Here is a 22,548-nt window from a genome sequence, read left to right on the forward strand (position 1 = left end):
TTTTCTTCCTCTCGTGTTCATGGCTGCTTATTATTATTATTATTATTATTATTATTAATTATTAACTCAGCCCTACCTCACGATTCAAATGCTCTTTCTTCTGTGAAGCCTCTCCTGATCCCCCAGCCACATGTGAATGCCCATCCTTTGAAGCCCCCAAAGAATCGAGAGCATTTATTCTGACTCACTTGTGTGTGTGTTGTTATTTTATAACCGTTTTCAGGCTACAGATTCCTGAGGGCAGGAATGTATCTTCCTTATATTTTAGTATCTTCTGCAAAATATTCTACCAGCGGAGTAGCTAGATAAATATTTCTTGAACTGATTTGTATGAGCTTCTGAACTAATGGTGACCTTGTGAAGCAAAAGAAAGGAGGCAATTGAGAGAGAAAGTTATCATTTCAGGGAAAAAGAGGAGGTGGTCCAAGTATTTGAATAGCTACAAGCTCTAAAGGCAGAGACAGTGGAAGGTGCATTTGGTTGGATGCAGACTGGCCAGCTGGGCTGCACGGGCCCTGCTGGGGGCGGGCGGTGGGGGGTGGCTGGAGGGGACAGTGAGGGAAGGGTAGGACAGTGAGAGGATGGGGCTGACCACACAGGAGAGAAAGATTCTCAAGGAAAGCCTCACATCTGGGAATTGAGAGTGAGAGAGAGAGAGAGAGAGAGACAGAGAGACAGAGAGAGAGAAGTTCTAATAGTTCTCCTGTTCATTTTTCCTTGTCAGAGATGCAAGGCACTGCTTCAACAAACATTTTCTGTCATAAAATCTTAGCCTCTGTGAGCTCCCTCCCCCTGCCCATTTTGTTTTCCAGGTAGGGAGTCTGAGGTGCCCTGCTTACGGTCAGTGTTCAGATCAGAGCCAGGTGGGACTTCCTTCTCTGACAAGGTGAGCCCCGAGAGCTCAGTGACTCAGGGCTCAGAGATGGTTTCTGCTCATGTCATTGAAGGGAGACTCAATAGCTCTTCTTTCACAGGGTGTGCAAGCTTCCTAGCACTCAGCCCCACACATCATGTGAGAGAATGGGTCTCCTCTCCCCGAGGGGCTGTGGGGAATTGCTGTTGGGGACTGTCAGTGGTCCACAGTCTCTTCTGCCTTGCCCAGCTGCATTCCTCCTCTTCCTGACCTCAGACTTGGCTGCTCCCACAGCAGGCTTCTCTCAGAAAGTCCAGCCTGTCTCTGCCTGACTCCCCCAATGGGACCTTGGGTCTATTCCTTTGGCCCTCCTTTTTTGTATGTGTGGAAAAGTGGACAAGAATCAGATGATTCTGAGGTCCTGCGTTTGTTTTCATTCTTTATGTAAAATGGCACAACTGCCTATACTATTGAGTTTAAGGGAGAGAGAGTTTCAGGGGAGAGCTGAGACCTTATGTGTTTCCATGGTTTGTGTTGTCGGTGAAATATTCATTAAAGACATCACAGGTAGCTACAACAGTGGAATTTGGGGAATAAAATTCCAGGGTAGAAAAGTAGAATTTGAGATTAGCCATACAGATGGTGAATGAATTTAGGAGAAAAGGAAGAAATGTCAGGAAAGGTCTCCTGCTTGGCTTTGGGTATTCAGATTGCTGGTAGGCTGAAACTCACCAGCAGGTGGGGATCTGGAATTAGTTTTGCTGCCTTAACCCTTTTGTCCTGGGCACAACTGTTTTCACCATGTTACCACTGTATGCCAATTTCCACTGGATTTTCTCATTCTTTTCAGATTTTCTTTCCTTTTTTTCCCCAAATTTTAAAATATTTATTCATTTTCGAGAGAGAGAGCATGAGTGGGGGAGGAGCAGAGAGAGAGAGAGAGAGAGAGAGAGAGAGCATGAGTGGGGGAGGAGCAGAGAGAGAGAGAGAGAGAGCAGAACTCAAAGCAGGCTCCAGACTCCGAGCTGTCAGTACAGAGCCCCATGTGGGGCTTGAGCTCATGAAGTGTGATATCATGACCTGAGCCGAAGTCAGACGCTCAACCGACTGAGCCACCCAGGGGCTCCTGTCTTCAGATTTTCTGACTTTCACTCCAGTTCCTCCATTGGATCTAGATATCTCCAGCTCCTTGCTAGCTCTTCCATCTGGGAGGCGTGCTTGTCCCTGGTAGGCTTCAGGGCTGTCTGGAGCCATGCTCCCAGAAACCACTAGGACTAGTCTTATTCAGCATCACCAACGTCCTTTAACAAGGATGGTCAGTAGGTCTCAAGCAGCAAATCAGTTCCAATGCATCAGTAGCAGCTGCCTGAATCTTACTCTGGGGATGATTCTGATAAATTAGTGATGGCCACTATGTACTTAGGATGGGGCAGTGGCAGTGTTCATAACATTTACCGCATTCACACTACGACTTCCTGCTGCCAGATTTGCCCATTAGACCTGGCCCACCCCATGGGTCCTGACTCCAACTTGGATGTTGCCTGGGCTCATTATGCCTCTCGGGGTTCTGCAGGTATGTTGTTAGCCTCTTAGGACAGGTCCTGAAGTCACAGGGTTCACACATCACAGCATGTCTTACTGCTGTAGCTGGATCTGAGAGAAGATAAGGGCAGGTTGAGGGCACTGCAAAGTTAGTAGGAAGTAGAGAAAGGGGACATATCCAAAGAATGGCCTTACAGAGGTCTGGGAAAAATAGGAGGAAAAGGGAATTGTACAAGATGACGTACCAGAAGAAATTTTTGTAATTGTTTTATGATAACATAATTGTTTTACACTTGTATTCACAGACTCTCTCGGGCTCTTTTCCAAAAGCTGACCATGAAGTTTTACCAGCTTAAGAGCAAACAGGATATTGTTATTTCTTTGACTTTAATGTTCTTAGGAATGAAGATAACATGCTTTTAGGAAGGGACAGAAAACATTTTTAAAAAAATCCACCTAATAGTATAAACCGTATACACAATAAAATCTTGGGGTGATTAAAAAAAATATAACTTGTTAAATCAGCTGTAGACATTCTGCAATGCTCTTGCTGTTTATATCTTCAGAAATGTGATATTTCTATTAAATCTTATCCCCTTAAGGATAATGATTAACATCAAAGGTGCAGGTTTTATTAGATGTTTGATTTTGCCCTTAGTGTCTGAAACTCTAAAAATATAACCCATCTCAAACTCTTATAATATAACCCATCTCAAATGGTTAATATATACAGAGTGCTTAGCACAAGGCCTGCCTAGTACACTGTAAATGCTCAATAAATATTAGCTATTATTATTATGTCTAATTTATACCTGGGATGCGTATGCCAGTATAATTTAATACGTGTATAGAATGTTGAAGTAAACAAGCATTCACAACATATTGAAATTCTGAGCAAGTGGGAAATAAATACTGAGTAATGTAAATTTTATTTTGGTTGTATAACATCCAGAGGAGAGAGGTATCCTCTTTTCAAAACTATATTTGCTAATGCTTATATTTCATACTAATGTAATATCATCACCACATTTAATTTCTGATGAGAGTGACATAATATGCTACATGTTGTGGATAAAACATGGAGTCCAGAGAAACTGTCCAGAAATAAATGTGGGCCTAATTGTGACTGAGGCCTGCTGTGTCTGCAGCATCTCAGGAAAGCCTGGGGTCCCCGATGACTGTGGGCTGTGTAGTTGCCAAATTTCTGCTGAACATTTAAATGATAGCATTAGCTATTTTATCTTCAGTGCAACACAAGAGAAAAGCTAAAAAACATTTTATACCTGGGAACCAAGTATTCTAACCAGGGGAACAGTTTGTTTATCTAGTGGTGAAGTGAATGGGCTCTGGAGCCAGAAGGATGTAGGTTCGAATTTTGCGTCTATAATTACTAAGAGAGCTAACTGAAATGATTACATGAATTAGGCATGAAATGTACGTACATATGTATGTATGTGTGTATATATGTATTTAAAGTTTATTTGTTTTGAGGGCGGGGATGCACACACACACACACACACACACACACACACACACACACACACCTGTGAGCTGGGGAAGCGCAGAGGGAGGGAGAGAGAATCTCAAGCAGGCTCTGGGCTGACATCCACACAGGACTCGATCTCAGGAACTATGAGATCGTGACCTGAGCCAAAATCAAGAGAAGGCTGCTTTCAGGGAGCCTGTGTGGCTCAGTCGGTTAAGCGGCCGACTTTGGCTCAGGTCATGATCTCACTCTTCGTGAGTTCGAGCCTTGCATCAGGCTCTGTGCTGACAGCTCAAAGCCTGGAGCCTGCTTTGGATTCTGTGTCTCCCTCTCTCTCTCTGCCCTTTCCCCACTCACACTCTGTCTCTCTCTCTCAAAAATAAAATAAAAACATAAAAAAAAATTAAAAAAAAAGAGTAGGCTGCTTAACCCCCTGAGCCACCCAGGTGCCCCAGGCATGAAATGCATTTAATGTAATGCCTCCTACATAGTAAAGCACACTCAGTTATTTGTTCATTCACTCAGTAAATACATGTTTATGGAGTGTCTACAACGCAGCAGGCAATGGTCTAGGATGGTCAGTGGTCTTGCTATTGATATAGCAAGATGAAGACCTGGACATTCCTGCTCACAGGGACCTTGTATTTTAGTGAAGGAAGCTAGAAATAAGCAAATAAAAAAGTAGTATTGGCACCGCTCCCCAGGGCCACCCCCTCAGATGTGGCTGGAGCTTGAGGCAACTCAGGCTGGAGACACAGAAGACCCCGAACCCAGAGCAGCTTGGAGGCTCTGCAAGTCTGCCATAAAGAAAAAGGGTCTCCAATAAAACTATATTGCAAAAACTGGGGAAGAAACAGAATAGAAAGAGCAAAAAAAGTGGAAGAGGCAGAGCCTGAAGAATTTGTGGTGGAAAAAGTACTGGACCAACGTATAGTGAATCGAAGGTAGAGTATTTCCTGAAGTGGAAGGGATTTACAGATGCTGACAACACTTGGGAACCTGAAGAAACTTAGACTGGCCAGAGTTAACTGAAGCATTTCTTTTTTAAAAATAAATTTTAAAAAGTGTTTATGTATTTTGAGAGTGAGAGCGAGCGAGCAGGGGAGGGGCAGAGAGAGAGGGAGACAGAGAATCCCCAACAGGCTCTGTGCTGTCAGTGCAGAGCTCCATGTGGGGCTTGATCCCATGAACTGGGAGATCATGACCTGAGCCGAAATCAGGAGTTGGACGCTTACCCGACAGAGCCACCCAGGCACCCCAGATGCAGTATTTCTTAATTCTCAAAAAACAAGTAAAGGAAAAGATGGTATAAATAGAAAATCTTTACCTGACAATGACTCTGATGATAGCAAGTCAAAGAAGAAAAGAGATTCTGCTGCTGAACCAAGAGGCTTTGCCAGAGGGCTTGATCCTGAATGAAAAATTGGTGCCACAGACAGCGGTGGGGAATTCATGTTTCTCATGAAATGGAAATATTCAGAAGAGGCAGAGCTGGTGCTGGCAAAAGAGGAAAATATGAAATGTCCTCAAATTGTACTTGCTTTTTATGCAGAGAGACTAACTTGGCTCGATTCCAGGAGATGCAGCTCAGTAATTGTTTGTGTTGGTATATATATGGCATCTGGGTCTTGGTTTTTTGATTTATTAGTGTGAAGAAATAACATTCTAATGAAAATCAATTTTGCTATGTTCATTTTGAAGTAGGATTGGGGGGGGTGTTGGGGTTCTTTGCCTCTCTAGCATTGGTTACTTTGAACAAATAAAAGCTTTCTGTAGTTGCTTCCTATATCAGAAAAGAATATTTGAGATCATGGCGTATTATTCTCCAGCATTAGAGAACACCTGTTCTAAATGTTGGGGGTTGTCTTCATAGTTGTTACTTGGTCAGAATTTGTGTTTAACTCCTATATGCCTAAGGACCATTCTGGGTTTTTTTTTTTTTTTTTTTTGTGTACTTAAAATACATTTATAAATGGTTTTCTTTCTTTTTTTTTAACATTCACCCAAACAAAAACAGCATTTTGTAACTATGGATAAGACCATGTTTCTGGGATGCCATCATTTTCAGCAGCCTAAGAAATAAATCACTTAAATTGGAATTTTTCCTGACGCCTTAACCTTTCAAATTTTTTAATTGGACAATTTAAACATAATGTAAACAATTTAAATTGGACAATGTAAAAACAGCTATATTAGCATCCATATCCATATCTACAGTCATATAAATACAAGTTTATTTGCAAGATCCCTGAAAGGAAAATTTCATCACTATCAACAACCTCCCCACCCAAATGAGAAAACTAGACAAGTCCTGGTGTGTTTTAGTTAGGTAAGCGAAACTTAGTTAAATGGACATCTAGAGTTTCCTTCTAGTGAACCATTCCTTTTCAAAAAATTGAAATCCCGGTGCTATATGGACCAAAAGGTCATGATTCATGGAATGTTCAAGACTTCATTCATGGAAGCCTAATCACAATCATGTGGTTAGAGATGTTGGCAGTTTAGCACCTGCTGGAATAAATGGGGGGACAAACCTCTGTAATCTAACTTCTTCATGTGTTTTCTTTATCTCAACTCATTCCTTACACGGAGGCTCAATCTTCTCTGTATTTGAGTTACTGGTTCAGCTGAAACCAGGAGAAACAATAACTTTGTAGCTGGAATGTTATCCGGCCTCATAATGTTTAATTTATTGTAAATACTGGTAAACAGTGGTCAATCAATAGTTTTATATTTAAAAAAAGTGGTATTAAAGTGCTCTGATGAATAACAAAACAGGGTGAGGCATAGGGAGGTCCAGGGATGCTATTTTGCAGAGAACGGCCAAGGCGTAAATGTCAGCTGTCATCGTCATCATTAGTACTATTTCATTACATGACATGTTACATTTCCAAATCCATTTTGCCAACAGAAGAACAATAGGACAAGTGAGAGGAGAGGGAGAAAGGGCAAAAGGAATAAAGAAAAGCTAAGTGGGACAAGAGTGAGGAATAGAGAATGCATGGAACAGGATGATGAACAGCAAAACCAACAGTGAGGAGATGGAAGGAAAGAGAAGAGAAAACAGTTGATGTTATAAGCTGGAGGTTGGAGGGAAGAGGAAGGAAAAGCTAGAATGGAACTCAGAGAAAATAATATTGTTCTTTAGTTGCCTGATTATGGACTCAAAAATGTTTAGCTTTGGGATGAGCAAGCTAATGGAGCTTTCAGGACATTGGTCTGAAAGGAGGACTAGTGACATCATTTGCCAGACCCAATGCAAAATTAAAAAGAAGGCCCCTTTGGGGCGCCTGGGTGGCTCGGTCGGTTAAGCGTCCGACTTTGGCTCAGGTCATGATCTCACGGACCGTGAGTTCGAGCCCCGAACTCGAACTCGTCGGGCTCTGTGCTGACAGCTCAGAGCCTGGAGCCTGTTTCAGATTCTGTGTCTCCCTCTCTCTGACCCTCCCCTGTTCATGCTCTGTCTCTGTCTCAAAAATAAATAAACGTTTAAAAAAAAAAAAAAAAAAGAAGGCCCCTTTGTTCAAAAATTATTAAGAATTACAAGATGGTGATGGGAGAGCATTAAGCCAAGAACAACTGCACAGGTCACATACCGACAGAGCAGCCCTAAGAGCCTAGCACAGATCCTGGCGCTCAGAAAGCATTCAGTAAAAACAGTTGTTGAATGAACAGAACCTGGGGCTAATTACTTTTGAGCTTCTCTGAGGACTGGCCCATATTTCAGAAAAACTGACTTTATTTGGCTCCAATTTCAAATTTCCTTCTATTGTTCCCCACCACGGGATCCAGATCTTTACGGAACAACGGATTCCTGGACCTGATTTTGCAGCAGGAATCCTCTGGGGCCTGGCTGGACTCAATTCACATCCTCTTGCACTTACAGAATGTGGCCACTGGAGGCCGCTGCGCCAACAAGACAGAAATTGAAGGACTGCAGCTGTCAAGACAACCCTAAAGAGCAGCTAAAAGGCACCAATAAGGGGTACGTTATTAGAGCCAAAGTATAAAGAACTGCCTCTACTTACCTCGATACAGTTCTACAATTATGTAATGACGGCTCTTACACTCCCTAAGAAGCATTGGAATGATACTAGCACAGCCTTGAGAAGATGAAGATCAGGGAGTCAACTCTAGGGTTCTCAGGAATGCAGAGGGGAATCTTTCTGTAGAGATGTACCTACTTCATGAAACATGGTTTCACAACACTAAGCTTAACACCGGAAGTATCTGCATGTGATTCATTCATTTAACAACTATTCACTGGGCTGGACGGTCAACAATACAGAATTGTGCCTGTGCTTGGAAGTGGAGGCAGACTCAGCAATTTGTTTACCATCACAATATGTACTTCAAAGGATGAGCACGGCCTCCCCGGACAGCAAAGAGGCACTTGACTTCTCTGAGATTTGGAGGGCTCACTGAAGTCGATCTGGAACCACGAGTCTTACCCAAGGACATGGTCCTGTTTCCTCCCCTATGACAGGAAACAAAGTTCAGGCAGTTTCTATCCATCAAGCATTTAAAAAATGAAGTTCAGGTTCAGAAAGCCCTGATATAAAACTAGGATATTTTGTTAATGATTAGAAAAAAGAACATTGAGGGGCGCCTGGGTGGCTCAGTAGGCTAAGTGTCTGACTTTGGCTCAGGTCATGATCTCATGGTTTTGTGGGTTCGAGCCCCACATTAGGCTCTGTGCTGACAGCTCAGAGCCTGGAGCTTGCTTCGGATTCTGTGTCTCCCTCTCTCTCTCTTCCTCCCCTGCTCTCAGTCTGTCTCTCTCTCACTCTCCCAAAAATAAAGATAAAAAAAAAGAACATTTATATGTCTGGTTTTTATATGTATTTTATCAAAGAGGAAGCTAAATTCTGGGCTTCCTGGTTTAAAAATAAATGTCTGGGGGCACCTGGGTGGCTCAGTTGGTTAAGCCTCTGACTTTGGCTCAGGTCATGATCTCTTGGCTGGTGAGTTTGAGCCCTGCATTGGGCTCTCTGTTGTCATCACAAAGCCCGCTTTGGATCCTCTTTCCTTCTCTTTCTTCCCCTCCATCACTAGCTCTCTCTCTCTCTCTCTCTCTCTCTCTCTCTCGAAAATAAATAAGCATTAAAAAAATGTCTGATAGTTCTGGTCTCTAATGCTAAGGTTGACCGAACCCTGGGCTAAACATTATGCATGTATTATCTTCTTTAATTCCCACACAACTTGATGAGCTAGGAGCTGTTATTGTCCCTAATTCACACTTGAAGAAACTGAGGCTTAGACAAGTTCACTGGCTGTCTGGAGGCCCAACATCTAGTAAAAGATGAGTTGGAATTTGAACCCAAGTAGTTAAATGCCAGACCAAGGCAGCTGCATTCTACAGCCTCTTTCCTCAGAAAGAGGGGCTTTGGAAGATTGGTTATGAGTCTGCAGACAAGTGGCTCAAAGTCTAAGTCATTAATGACTAAAAGTTTATTTACAGGTTAAATCCCTAGCCTTTGCTGGTTAGTTTCCTACTGGACACAGAGTGCATCTCCTGTCCTGCCAGTCTTCCTAGTTTACCTTTTCCTTCCTAGGAGTCCTGAAGAGAGATTTTGAGTGGATCTCTGGAAGTTAATATCCACTGACTGAAAAATAACCCAATCTGTCTGTGTGTGCCTCCAACCTCCTCAGACCAGACTGGGTAAATCATCTATCCCATGGGTAAAACAACATTGGAACAGGCTTCTTGACTGACTTTTTTTATTAGTGGGAGAAACAGGAACTGGTTAACAGCTCCACCTTCTTCAGCTTACTAGCTGTGTGGCCTTGGACAAGTGACTTAATTTCTATAAGTCTGTTTCCTCATATTAAGGAACTGGAGATAGTGGAGATAGTGGAAAGTACCCCATAGGATTAAATTAGATTTCCGTAAAATTAGTACTAATTAAATACCCAGTTAAATTACTCATTAAGTTAGTAAAGATTAAATTAGATGATATAATGGGCTTAGCGAACAGTGCTCAATATATAGCTACTATGGTTTTTATTTTGGTCTTTTAGAAATGTATCACTTAGAATAGAATTATAATAGGCTTTTTTTTTGCACATTTATACATTTGTTACACCTATGTCTAAAATTTCAATTTACATAGATATTTAGAACATTTAGCTTTAAGTTCTTACCAAAAAATTTCAGGTGCTAACGGAAATGTCAGCAGTCATAAAGGGAACCAGCAAAAGCTGCTTCGGAAGGAGAAGTGGTAATAAGGACTTCCTTCTGTCTTGACTTGACTTGAGGGGAAGATGCCGCTGCTTATGTTGCAGTAATCTCTATGGGCAGGTGTTGAAATAGGCCTGGAGTGAGGAGTAGCAAAGCAGGACTGGCTTCCCAGAACAGGGTCTGGGTCTGGGTAGACGGTGTCAGGATTGGTGAAGAGAAGGGGAAAAAGTCTTGGCTAATGAATGCTCAGGACAGGAACGCTCCATTAGGAGACAGCTGCCAAATAAGAGGGTGGCCTATACCACTTGCCCTGCTCTCTTCACCTTGCTTTACTCTTCAGAACAATGAATTCTGCACATTGACTGAGCTAAGAGAGTCTGCCATTTCCTGCAGGGAGAAATGGCTTTCCATTCTCTTTGTAGGAAGATACAAATGTTGTCTTCATTTCGTATGTTTTGGTCTCAGGTTCAATTTTCAAAAGGTTTATTTTCCCTTCTCAAGAGCTGAACCTGAAATTCAGATGTACTAACACCAGATGGTGGTTGTTGATACTTGGAGACACAGTCAGCTAAGAAAAAGATTCAGTTTTTTAGAACTCAATAAAAACAATGGCATGAAGGGCCCAAACACTGGGGTCTAGGTACAGGGACTTGGCCTGACTCACAGATAAAATTTTAAATAACCAGAGGAATGGATGAAGTTTATATCCTCTGAAAAAAGTCCATAAATATTGTTTCTTGCATTGAGGCTCTTGATAAAAGTGGGCATCATGGAATTTGAGGTACACATTTTCTGTTAATACTAGAGATTTCTATTAAGACAACTGAATACAACTATATAAAATGCTGTATTTGGGGCGCCTGGGTGGCGCAGTCGGTTAAGCGTCCGACTTCAGCCAGGTCACGATCTCACGGTCCGTGAGTTCGAGCCCCGCGTCAGGCTCTGGGCTGATGGCTCAGAGCCTGGAGCCTGTTTCCGATTCTGTGTCTCCCTCTCTGCCCCTCCCCCGTTCATGCTCTGTCTCTCTCTGTCCCAAAAATAAATAAAAAACCTTGAAGAAAAAAAAAATGCTGTATTTAATGCCAGTATATAAACTTTTTATATACTTATATATATATATAAGTATATAAAATTCCATATATATAATTATATAAATTATATAAAATTCATATATATAATTCCAAATTGTTACCAATCACAGATTAATCAAATTCTTGCCTCATGCTCAGAACTGTTTGGAATGCTCCTTTCTAACTCATCCTGAATTCTTTCCAGTGGCTTCTGATCTTCAGCATTGTCTGGTTTCAAAACCCCTTTCTCTCAGCCACATGCAGAACTCCAAGGGGGAACTATACAAAATTGCAAAATTAAAAAAAAAAAAGTCATCTCTGAACGTCAGGTCTTTAACATAGTGTGACAGTGCTGGTGGCCTCAGGAAGACTTTTTTTTTTCTTTTGGCATATTTTTACATCTTGAGAAAGTGTGATTTCCCAGAGAAGATATGGATTCTTCTGTACCATTGAGACAGTAGAAATAGGCTTCTGATGGGGTTTCTTGGCAGAATGGGCAGTTGGATGTAGCAGAGCTTCCTTGATCTTCTAAGCCAGTGTGTACTCAGATCAGTCACATGTTGATTCCTTGGGGACCAAGTGTACAAAAACAAACAAAACTCACAGATGTATGAAAAGGAACTAATCAAAACAAGTGCACACAAGTAAAACAGTTGGTAGTGGACAAGTGTGTGCTAAATTGAATCTAGAGTTAGCAGAGAAGGTTGTGGTGAGATAGGGGAATCTTTATGAAGGAAATACATTTGAGTTGTTTTTCGGGAAGGACAGAAATTTCAGATTAATGGAAAAGAGAGCATTTATGTATGATAGTAATGTTTATAGGGCACTTACTGTATGTGGCAGGCAAAATAATGGCTCCCCCAAAAGGTTCACATCCTCATCCCTGGAACCTGTAAATATGTTGTACTTGACAAAAGGGGTTGTTGCAAATGTGATTAAGGTTAAGACCTTAAGATAGAAGATTATCCAGACTTGTATGGTTGGGTCCAAATTAATCACAGGGGTCATTAAGAGCAGCGAATTTTTGATGGCCTATGTCAAAGTCAGAGAAAGAGATGTGACTACAGAAGAACGAAGAATGGTCAGAGAGATGCGGTGTTGCTGGCTTTAAAGATAGAGGAAGGGGGTCATGAGTTAAGAATTCTGGGTGGCCTCTATAAGCTGATAAGGTACGGAAATGAATTCTCTGGAAAGGAACCAGTCATGGTGACACCTTGAATTTAGCCCAGTGAGACCCCTGTTGGACTTCTAACCTATAGAACTGTAAGATAATACATCTGAATGTTTTAAGCTACTAAGTTTGTGGTAATTTGTTACAGCACCATTAGAAAACTAATATGAGACAGTGAGATGAGGTAGACCCTACAGTTGTGGTCACTTACAGATGCAGAAACTGAAAAAGATAACTAGGTTCCTGCTCAGTGTCACCCAGCTGTGAAGTGAAGGAGCAGGGAATTAAATTGAGGACCCCTGTGTTCAGAGCCCATGCAATACCACCTCCCAGGAATTTTGTGGGAAGGAGGATGGAGGTAAGCTTCTAGTAAAAACTCACTGAAGGGAGTGAGTTACACAGCTGGATAGGAAAGAGCATGGTTCACTCAAAGGGAAGTTCAGTGGGGCGCCTGAGTGGCTCAGCTGGTTGAGCCGCGACTTCTGCTCAGGTCATGATCTCAGTTTGTGAGTTGGAGGACTGCATCAGGCTCCGTGCTGGCAGCTCGGAGCCTCGAGCTTCCTTCGATTCTGTGTCTCCTCTCTCTGCCCCTCCCCCGCTCATGCTCTGTCTCTCAAAAATAAATAAATGTAAGGAAAGGGCGGGGGAGGAGGGAGTTCAGAGCCTTGGATTAATGGGGACTGGAAAATAGTTGTCCCTTGGGGCTAGGTTTGCATTCCTTGATTATCTTTCTCAGTCGCTGCTTCGGTCATGACAAACTGGTTTACTCAGAGTCCCACAACAAGTCATTATGCAGGACTCTCCTACATTAGTACTTTGCGAAGCCACGCTGCCTCTTTCCCATCTCTCTTATGCCTGCTCCTCTCAAGAGTTTCCACCCCTCCTCATCCTAGCTACAGCAACCGGAAGGCACTTGGGTTCAAGGATTTGAAGGGCCTAGGCATGAAGTCACACGTTGCTCTGAGCCTCTCTTGTATCCTTGCCATAAAGGGTCAAGACTGGCCACCGTGAACTTCCCGCAGGCAGAGATGTGAACGCACCCAGAACAGTAGTCATGGGATTTTCTTGGCACATTCCTAAAATAAATCTTACTCCCACACACAATTTTTATTGAGTGCACATTTTCTTTTCTGACTCTCCACCACACAGAGTACATCAGGCCTCCTCGTTAAATGTTCCCGTAGTTTTTATTACAGATCGAGGGTGGTTATTTCACGGTCGATCTGCTTCATTATTCAGGTATTTCCAGCGCGTAGCAGAAGGTGTGGCACACAGAATACAAGAATGTACGGGAAAGCCAGGTCTGTCACTAGATAGCAACTAGGGGCAAGTAGCTGGGGAGAGTGGAAGGCGACGCGTCTTCACTCCTCGCCTGGGCGGGCAGCACCTTGCGCTCGGACAGGTGCTGGCGCTGAGCCCGGGAGTCGGTCGCGTGCCCGCGTGCTGCCTCCCACGCACTCCGCGCGCCCCCGCGCCATCTCCCCGCTCGCCACGCCCCCTTCCCCACCCCCTTGCGCGCGCGCCTCAGGGCGCTCGCCCCCGCCGTCTGCGCGGCGCCGCGCCTCACCGGCTCCTCAGCTTCCAGCCAAGATGGCGGAGAATGGCGAGGGTCTGGGCACCGTCCCGGAGCACGAGCGGATCTTGCAGGAGATCGAGAGCACCGACACCGCCTGCGTGGGGCCCACCCTTCGGTAAAGCTCTCATTCCCCCAGGACCTCGCGCTGCCGCTGCTGGCGGCTCATGAGGAGCCGGGCGGGGCGTCAGCCACCGGCCGCGCGCGGGGCGTCCCGACAGGTGGTGCGCGCAGAGGCGGGCGGGGGCGCTCCGGGGCGGCGGGCCGAGACCTGGGCCCGGCCCGTGCGGGGAGGGGCCGAACGGACGGCTGCACCTGTCGGCCAGGCCCGCCTCAGCTGCAGGAGCTGTCACCACTCAGCCGGTGGGTGTGGCCACCGCGGCGCCTCTGACCGCGGGATCCGTGGCGCCGCCCGGCCCTGGCCTGGGGTCTGGAGGACGCGCCTTGGGCCTCCCGGGCTCCCGGCGGGGCTGCAGGCGGCTGTGCTGGGGCGAAGGTTAACTGCCAGCAGCCGGCGTGACTGAGGCGCGGAGGCGCGCGCAGGTGGAAACCCAGGCGCCCCGGGCTGCGGCGAGCGTGGGAGAATTGAAATTGGGCGGGAGACGCCGGCACCATTATCCCTCAGCGCGGCGGGAGTGGGAGTGAGCGGAGCGTGGGCGAGAAAGGAGCGTGAGCTAGCGGGGAGGAGCTGATGCTCAGGAGCGCGCTAGTGTTAAGGAGCGCTCGCCCGGCACCCTTTCTGGAGTTAGGGAAGCTTTTAACTATTTACGAACGTTTCATTAATTTTGCATTAACTTTCCCATTTATTTTAAAAAAAGAGGCACCCTTTAAAAATAGTACTAGATAATGAATATTCCAGACTGAATACTTGGCTGCCCTAATATAATAATAGAATATCAGCCGGGCACTGTTGTGATCCACTAGACTAGGTTAGGCATTCTCATCGAGAATAAGTGCCTTTTAGAGAAGCCTGATTGGCTCAGTCGGAAGAGCATGCGACTCTTCTTGATCTAGGTGTCGTGAGTTCGAGCCCTCCCTTGGGTGTAGATTACTTAAAAATGTGTAAATAAGTAAACTTAAAAAAAAAGAATAAGTGCCTTTTAAATATAAGGTTTCAACTCGTAAGGATAATAATGAAATTATTATTCACTTAGGGTACTTAGGCGTGATTGTGCTTTAACAGTATTTTCTTCAGGATACACTTCCTCGAAATGAAGCACTGTATGTTTTGTGGACTTGGATGTAGTATCAAGTGAAGCCATATCAAATTATAATGTAAATTCACCTTGCCCTGAAAGTCTGGAGTGTTTTGCCCTAGTCCTACTACTGGAGAAGTGTGCAGTCGTGGGCAAAAATCATTTAAGCTCTCTAAACCCCAATTTTCTTACTCCTGTACTTGGGGAGAGGGTGGGTGTTGAGATGCCCAGGGCGTTAGGGACCTTGCCTATTTGTTCACTGCTGTGCCCCTAACACCAAGCATGTGGTAGGCACCTGATGAATGTTTTTTTTTGGTCACATGAAGTTCCTGCTATGCTCCGATAAGCATAATTAGTGCATTTCCTTAATTTTCCAACGTAGTTTTTCTTTTCATAAAACTCTGTACATTTGGTGATGAAAGTAGAAGTCATAGATTAAAAGGAAGCTTTGTTTTCCTTACTGCGTGGTGAAACTGAAAGAGTACAGTATGTGGTATAGTTATCAGAACAGCCAATTTTTAAAAATAGTATGGGTTATGAAGGAGAGACTTCCTGCTGGGAAAAAATGGTAGGCATTATCTTTGAAAAGAGAGGAAATTAACTTAGAAGAAGAATTTGAAATATATTGAGACTTTTGTAACACAAAAAGAGTATATGTATTCACACTGTTATCATTCTGTTCTCTTTTGCTGGGCAATTGTGTCACCTCACTTTGTTGAAACCTATGCTGTTTCTTTGGTCAACTCCAGTGACTCATACTTACCCTGTATATATATATATATACACACACTTGTCATCTCATTTCAAGCACACTCTACATACACGCAGAAGGCACAGCTAGCAGTCGTTTCCCCTGAACAGTGTTTAAGCTATTACTGATTTTTCTCTAGGTTCCAATAAGTGCTGATATTAAATTTCTAAAAACCCTTTTTTTGGAAAGATACAAAGTAAAATAGTATAATGAACCACCATGAAGCCATCATCTAGCTTCATTTCAACCCTGGCCAGTGTCATTCCATCTGTTCCCCTATCCACTCTCCCTCACCCTGGATTATTTTGAAGCAAATCCTGGACATCAATTCACCTGGACATCAAGGTGCCTATCACATGCTTGGTGTTAGGGACAGAGCAGTGAACAAATAGGTAAGGTCTCTAATGTCCTGGGCATCTAAACACCCACCCCCCTTTGCAAGTATAGGAATAAGAAAATTGAGGTTCAGAGAGCTTACTATTAAGATTAGTTTTTGTTACTTCCCAATTATCTTTTAGTTGGCCTACTGGCTTCTGATACTGTTTCTGTTTTTATTTTTTTCCTCCATGGGAGACTTTTTCAGCCTCACCTTTTCCTGATTTACTTTTTTTTTTTTTTTTTAAGTTTGTATATTTATTTAGAGAGAGAGAGTGAGGGAGGGGCAGAGAGAGAAGGAGGGGGAGAGAATCCCAGGCAGGTTCCACACTGTCAGCCCAGAGCCGGCAGTGGGGCTCGAACTCAAAAACCATGAGATCATGACCTGAGCTGAAACCAAGATTCAAATGCTTAACTGACTGATCCACCCAGGTGCTCCTTCCAGATTTACTTTTTATTCCTAATGATTAAATGAGAAGCATGTGACTTTTCATTGGAGCTGGCCTACAATATGGTTCTTTGACCACAGTGGAATTAAATTAGAAGTCGATAATAGAAAACGGGAAAATTCCTAAATATTTGGGCACTGAATAACACACATCTAAATAACCCATGGGTGAAAGAAGAAACCAGAAAAAAAAGATTAGAAGGTGTTTGAACTAAATAAAATGGAAACACATCAGAGTTTGTGGGGTACAGCACACAGAATATTTAGAGATTTATAGTGTTAAATGTCTTCACTGGGAAAGAATGGTGTCAAATCAATGGCCTCAGCTTCTAATTTAAGAAACTAGGAAAAGAAGAGCAAATGAAGTCAAAAAGAGCCAAAGAAAGGAGCTGATAAAGAAAGGGGATGATAAAGATTGGACTGGAAATCAATGAAAAGGGAAATAGAAAAACGATTGAGAGAGTCAGTGAAATGAAAACCTATTTCTTTGAGATTTGTAAAGTTGATAAATCTCTGAGAAAGAAAGGGAGAAGATACCAGTTATCAGGAATTACCAATTCCTGATACCAGTATCAGAATGAGAGGTGACATCACTGCAGATTCTACAGATATTAAAGGAAAATTATGAACAGTTTCATGCCAATACATTTGCCAACTTAGAAGAAATGGACAAATTCCTTGGAAGAGACAAACTATCAAGGTAATTTCCCCAAATTGGTCTTTAGATTTGGACAAAATCAAAATGCCGGCAGAAGGTTTTTTTTTTGTTTTTTGTTTTTTGGTAGAAATCAATAAGCTGATTCAGAAGTTCTATGGAAATCCATAGGACTGGGACGTCTGGGTGGGTCAGTCGGTTAAGTGTCTCACTCTTGATTTGGGCTCAGGTCATGATCTAACAGTTTGTGAGTTTGAGCCCTGGTTTGGGCTCTTAGCAGACAGTGTGGAGCTTGCTTGGGATTCTCTCCCTTTCTCTCTTTGCACCCCTGCCCGCCCCCAAAGTAAATAAATAAGCATTAAAAAAAAAAAGAAGTGCATAGGACCTAGAAGAGTCTAACTTGGGAAAAGATGAATGGAGCTGGAAGACTTACACTACCTGTTTTTAAGATTTATTGTAAAGCTATAGTAATCAAGCCAGTGAGATACTAGCATCAAGATAAACAAATAGATTCATGGGGCACCTGGGTGGCTCAGTCAGGTAAGCATCTCACTTCAGCTCAGGTCATGATCTCATGGTTCCTGAGTTAGAGCCCTGTGTCCGGTTCTCTGCTGTCATTGTAGGGCCTGCTTCTGATCCTCTGTCCCCGTTTGTCTCTGCCCCTCCCCTGCTGGCATGCACCTGCTCTCCCTCTGTCTCAAAAATAAATACTCACAAAAAAAGAGATAAATAGATCCATGAAACTGAATAAGAGACTCCTTAAATAGGTTCATACATGTGGTCAAATTAATTTTTGACAAAGACATAAAGGCAGTTCATTAAAAAAGGGTAGTTTTTTTAAAGTTTATTTATTTTGAGAGACAGCAGGAGTGGGGGGAGGGATAGAGAGAAAGAAGTAGGGAGAGAATCCCAAGCAGGCCCCCAGCTACCAGCACAGAGCCTGACGAGGGGCTCAAACTCATGAAACAGTGAGATCGTGACCTGAGCTGAGACCCAAGAGTTGGATGCTTACCCACCAGAAAATGGTAGTGTTTAAAAAAATTTTCTTTTAACGTTTATTTATTTTTGAGAGATAGAGATAGAGCACGTGCGGGGAAGGGGCAGAGAGAGAGAGAGAGAGAAAGAGAGAGACACACACACACAGAATCTGAAGTGGGCTTCAGACTCTGAGTTGTCAGCGCAGAGCTGGTGCGGGGCTCTAACTCACGAACCACAAGATCATGACCTGAGCTGAAGTAGGACACTTAACCGACTGAACCACCCAGGAGCCCCGGTAGTGTTTTTAAATAATGGGTGGAACAATTGTATATCCATATGCAAAATAATTAACTTTGATCCATACTCTACACTATATTTAAAAAGTACCTCAAAGTGGATCATAAATATAAAATGCATAACTACAAAACTCCTAGAAGCTGTATGCAAAAATCTTTGTGACTTTGGTTAAGGAGATTATTCTTAGATACTATTCCAAAAGCATAATATATAAAAGAAAAAATTGATACACTGGACTTCATCAAAATTGAGAACATGTGGATATCAAAGATACCATTAAGGGAATGAAAAACCACAGGCAGGTAGAAAATATCTGAAAAATCACATATCTCATTAAAAAAATAAGTTGTGGGGCGCCTGGATGGCTCAGTCGGTTAAGCGTCCGACTTCGGCTCAGGTCATGATCTCGCGGTTCATGAGTTCAAGCCCTGCGTCGGGCTCTGTGCTGACAGCCCAGAGCCTGGAGCCTGTTTCAGATTCTGTGTCTCCCTCTCTCTCTGATCCTCCCCCATTCATGCTCTGTCTGTCTCTCTCAAAAATAAATAAACATTAAAAAAAAAAAAAAATAAGTTGTGTCCACACTGTATAAAAAAAGTCTTTGGGCCTAGATAAGAAAGCAAATGATCCAATTAAAAAATGGGTAAAAGATTTAGATACTTCACCAAAGAAGGTACACACAGGGCAAATAAGTGCATGAAAAGATGGTTAACAACATTAGTCGTTAGAAATGCAAATTAAAACTACAACAGTGAATCACACTATTGGAATGTTTAAAATTAAAAAGACTGACCATACCATGTATCCGTGAGGTTGTGGAACAACAGGCACTCTCATGAGCTGCTGTGGAAGTTTCACGGTGCCATTTATTATGTCGAAGAAGTTCCATTTTATTCCTAGTTTCTTGAATGTTTTTATTATGAAAGAATGTTCAATATTTCAGATGCTTTTTCTGCATCTATTAAGATGGTTGTGTGGTTTTTAATCCTTTATTGTATTTATGTGGTATACCACATTAATTTTCAGATGTAAACCATCATTGTGTTTGTGGGAAAAATCTCACTTGATCATACCGTATGATCCTTTTTATATGTTGCTGGATTCTGTTTGCTAGTATTTTGTTTAGGATTTTTGCATGTATATTCATAAGAGGTTTTGGTCTATTATTTTCTGGGGATGCCTTTGTCTGGTTTTGGTATGAGAATAGTATCTGAGAGTGAGTTGGTTAGTGTTCCCTGAACTGAGATGACCATGTGGGTTTTTTTCCCCTTTGTTCTATTCATGTGGTATATAGTACATTGATTTTTTTTTTTTAATGTTGAATCTCTCTTGCATTCCTAGGATAGATCCCATTTGGTCATGGTGTATAATCCTTTTACTATGCTGTTGGATTTGGTTTGTTACAATTTTGTTGAGTATTTTTACATCTATATTTGCAAGAGATAAAAGTCTAGTTTTCTTTTTGATGTCTTTATCTGGCTTTGGTATTAGAGTAATGCTGGTCTCCTAGAATAAGTTAGGGAGTGTCCCTCCTCTTACACTTTTTTGGAAGAGTTTGTGAAGGATTAGTGTTAATTCTCTAAATATTTGGTATCTGTGAAGCCATATGGTGTTTCTTTGGAGATTTTTGATTACTGAATCAATTTCTTGTAGAAATCAGTTCAGATTTTCTAGTCTTTTTGAATCAGATTTGTATCTCTCTAGAAACTTGTCCATTTCTTCTAGGTTATCAAATTGTTGGTATGCAGTTGTTCATAGCATTCCCTTTATAACCCTTTTTATTTCTGTGAGGTCAGTAGTAATGACCTCTTTCATTCTGGATTTTAGTAATTTGAGTCTGTCTTTTTTCCCTTGGTCAACCTAGCTAAAGGTTTTTCAGTTTTGTTGATCTTTTCGAAAAACCAAACAACTCTTCATTTTATTGATTTTTATCTATTTTCTAATTATTTCATTTCTAATCTTTATTATTTCCTTTCTTCTGCTTGTGTTGTGTTAGTTTTCTTTCTATTGCTGCCTTCTGATGGAAACTTCGGCTCTTGATTTGAGATCTTTGTCATTTTTAAATACAGGCTTTTGCAGCTATAAATTTCCCTCTGAGCACTGCTTTAACTTCGTCCTGAAGTATTTTTAAAATTTCTTTTATGATTTCTTCTTTGACTCATTGGTTACTTAGAAGTGTGTTAATGTCCACATATTTGTGAATTTCTCAAGTGTCTTTCTATTAATTTCTAATTTCATTACATTGTGGTTGGAAATCATACTTTGAATAATTTCAGTTCTTTTAATTTTATTGAGGCTTCTTTTATGGCCTAACATATGGTCTGTTCTGGAGAATGTTCCATGTGCACTTGAGAGGAATGTCCATTGTTAGATAATGGATAGCTTTTATTTTGTGTTGTTTTGGACCCTGTTGTTGGTGTGCGCTGTATGTGCATAATTGTCATATATCCCTGATTGATAGACTTTTCTACTATCATAAAATATTCTTTATCTGTAGACTTGTTTTAAAGTCTATTTTGTCTGATATTAGTTAAGCCACTAGCTTTTTTATGGTGGCTTTTTGCATCATATGTCTTTTTCTGTACTTTTAATTTCATCCTGTTTTTATACTTAAATCTAAAGATTGCCTCCTATAGATAGCATATTGTTGGATCTTGTTTGTCACCCATTTTAACATTCTGCCTTTTGTTTAATCCATTTATGGATTTAATGTTGTTATTTATCTAGTTATATTTATTTTACTGGTATTTTACTTATTGTTTTCTATATGTCACATTTCCTTTTTGCTTCATTGTTCCTTTTTTCAGCACTCTTTTTTATTACGTGAATATTTTTCCAGTATAACATTTTAATTTAATGATGTTTTTCAGTATCTTTTAAAAAGTTATTTCTTGGGGCGCCTGGGTGGCTTGGTCGGTTAAGCGGTCGACTTCAGCTCAGGTCATGATCTCACGGCCCGTGAGTTCGAGCCCCGCGTCGGGCTCTGTGCTGACCGCTCAGAGCCTGCAGCCTGTTTCAGATTCTGTGTCTCCCTCTGTCTCTGCCCCTCCCCTGTTCATGCTCTTTCTCTGCCTCAAAAATAAATAAACGTTGAAAAAAAAATTGTTTTTAAAAGTTATTTCTTAGTGGTGGTTCTCAGGATCAATTTCAGGTTTATTCTGACTTAATTCCAGTGAAATACAGAAATGTTAATTCTTTATATCTCTATTTTCTCTTTCCCTTTTTTGTCCTATTTTGTTATAGGTCTTACGTCTATATATGTTACAAACCCAACAATACATTGTTGTAATTGTTATTTTATATAACTTTCTGTTTTTTAAAGAAGCTGAGAGAAGAAAGAAGAGCAAGTATGTATTTACAGAGTTTGTTACAACAGTATTAACCCTTAATTACCATTTCTGATTGTCTTTATTTTTTGCTGGGTTATAGGATGTCATCTTGTGTCATTTTCTTACTCCAGTACAGCTTTGCTCCTACACCTCCTTTTTGCTCTTACTGTCAACTATATTACATTTATGTATGTTCAGCCCACAAATAGAACTATGCACATGTTGTTTTTTGCAATTGCTTTTTAAGTCAGTTAAGAGAGATGCTATTTATACTATCTTTTATAATTACACAGTTAGCTTTACTAGTGTTCTCTCTCTCTCTCTCTCTCTCTCTCTCTGTGTGTGTGTGTGTGTGTGTGTGTGTGTGTGTGTGTGTGGTTATATTGACATCTGGGCTCACTTTTTTGACTGTGAAGAACTTCCATTAGTTTTTCTTATAAGCTGGTCTGCTGTTAACTAATTCTCCCAGTTTTTGTTGATCTGGGAACATTCTTGTTTCACCTTCACTTTTCGAGGACAGTTTTGTTGGATATTAGACTCTTGGTTGACAGTTTTTTCTTTTAGCACTTAGAATATGTCATCCCACTGTTTTTTGGCCTCCATTGTTTCTGTTAACCTTATTGGTATAACCTTGTATGTGATAAGT

At 41.8% G+C, this 22,548-nt stretch overlaps 1 protein-coding gene and 1 long non-coding RNA gene across 9 annotated transcripts in view; one reads left to right on the top strand and one right to left on the bottom strand.

Moving 5' to 3' along the window:
• EXOC6 (exocyst complex component 6) overlaps nt 1–22,548 on the top strand; it is a 304,381-nt gene that overhangs the window by 80,366 nt on the left and 201,467 nt on the right. Inside the window, exon 1 of one of the 8 annotated variants that reach the window (XM_058697179.1) lies at nt 13,819–13,994. The exons of 2 other annotated variants lie outside the window; for them this stretch is intronic. In XM_058697179.1, the coding sequence (XP_058553162.1) occupies nt 13,894–13,994 (101 nt within the window). In that variant the 5' untranslated portion in view covers nt 13,819–13,893. Of the gene's footprint in view, nt 1–13,818; nt 13,995–14,108; nt 14,240–22,548 lie in introns of those variants that run through there. 5 more of the 8 variants (XM_058697180.1, XR_009252451.1, XM_058697176.1 and 2 more) reach the window with 5 other exon arrangements.
• LOC131493092 (uncharacterized) lies at nt 11,235–14,005 on the bottom strand. Its single transcript, XR_009252457.1, has 3 exons — nt 13,871–14,005; nt 11,964–12,022; nt 11,235–11,699 (listed from the first exon to the last, which is right to left on the bottom strand). It is a non-coding gene; the product is annotated as an uncharacterized LOC131493092 (long non-coding RNA).

The sequence above is a fragment of the Neofelis nebulosa genome, chromosome 13 (assembly GCF_028018385.1).
Source record: "Neofelis nebulosa isolate mNeoNeb1 chromosome 13, mNeoNeb1.pri, whole genome shotgun sequence".
Taxonomy (NCBI): Eukaryota; Metazoa; Chordata; class Mammalia; order Carnivora; family Felidae; genus Neofelis; species Neofelis nebulosa.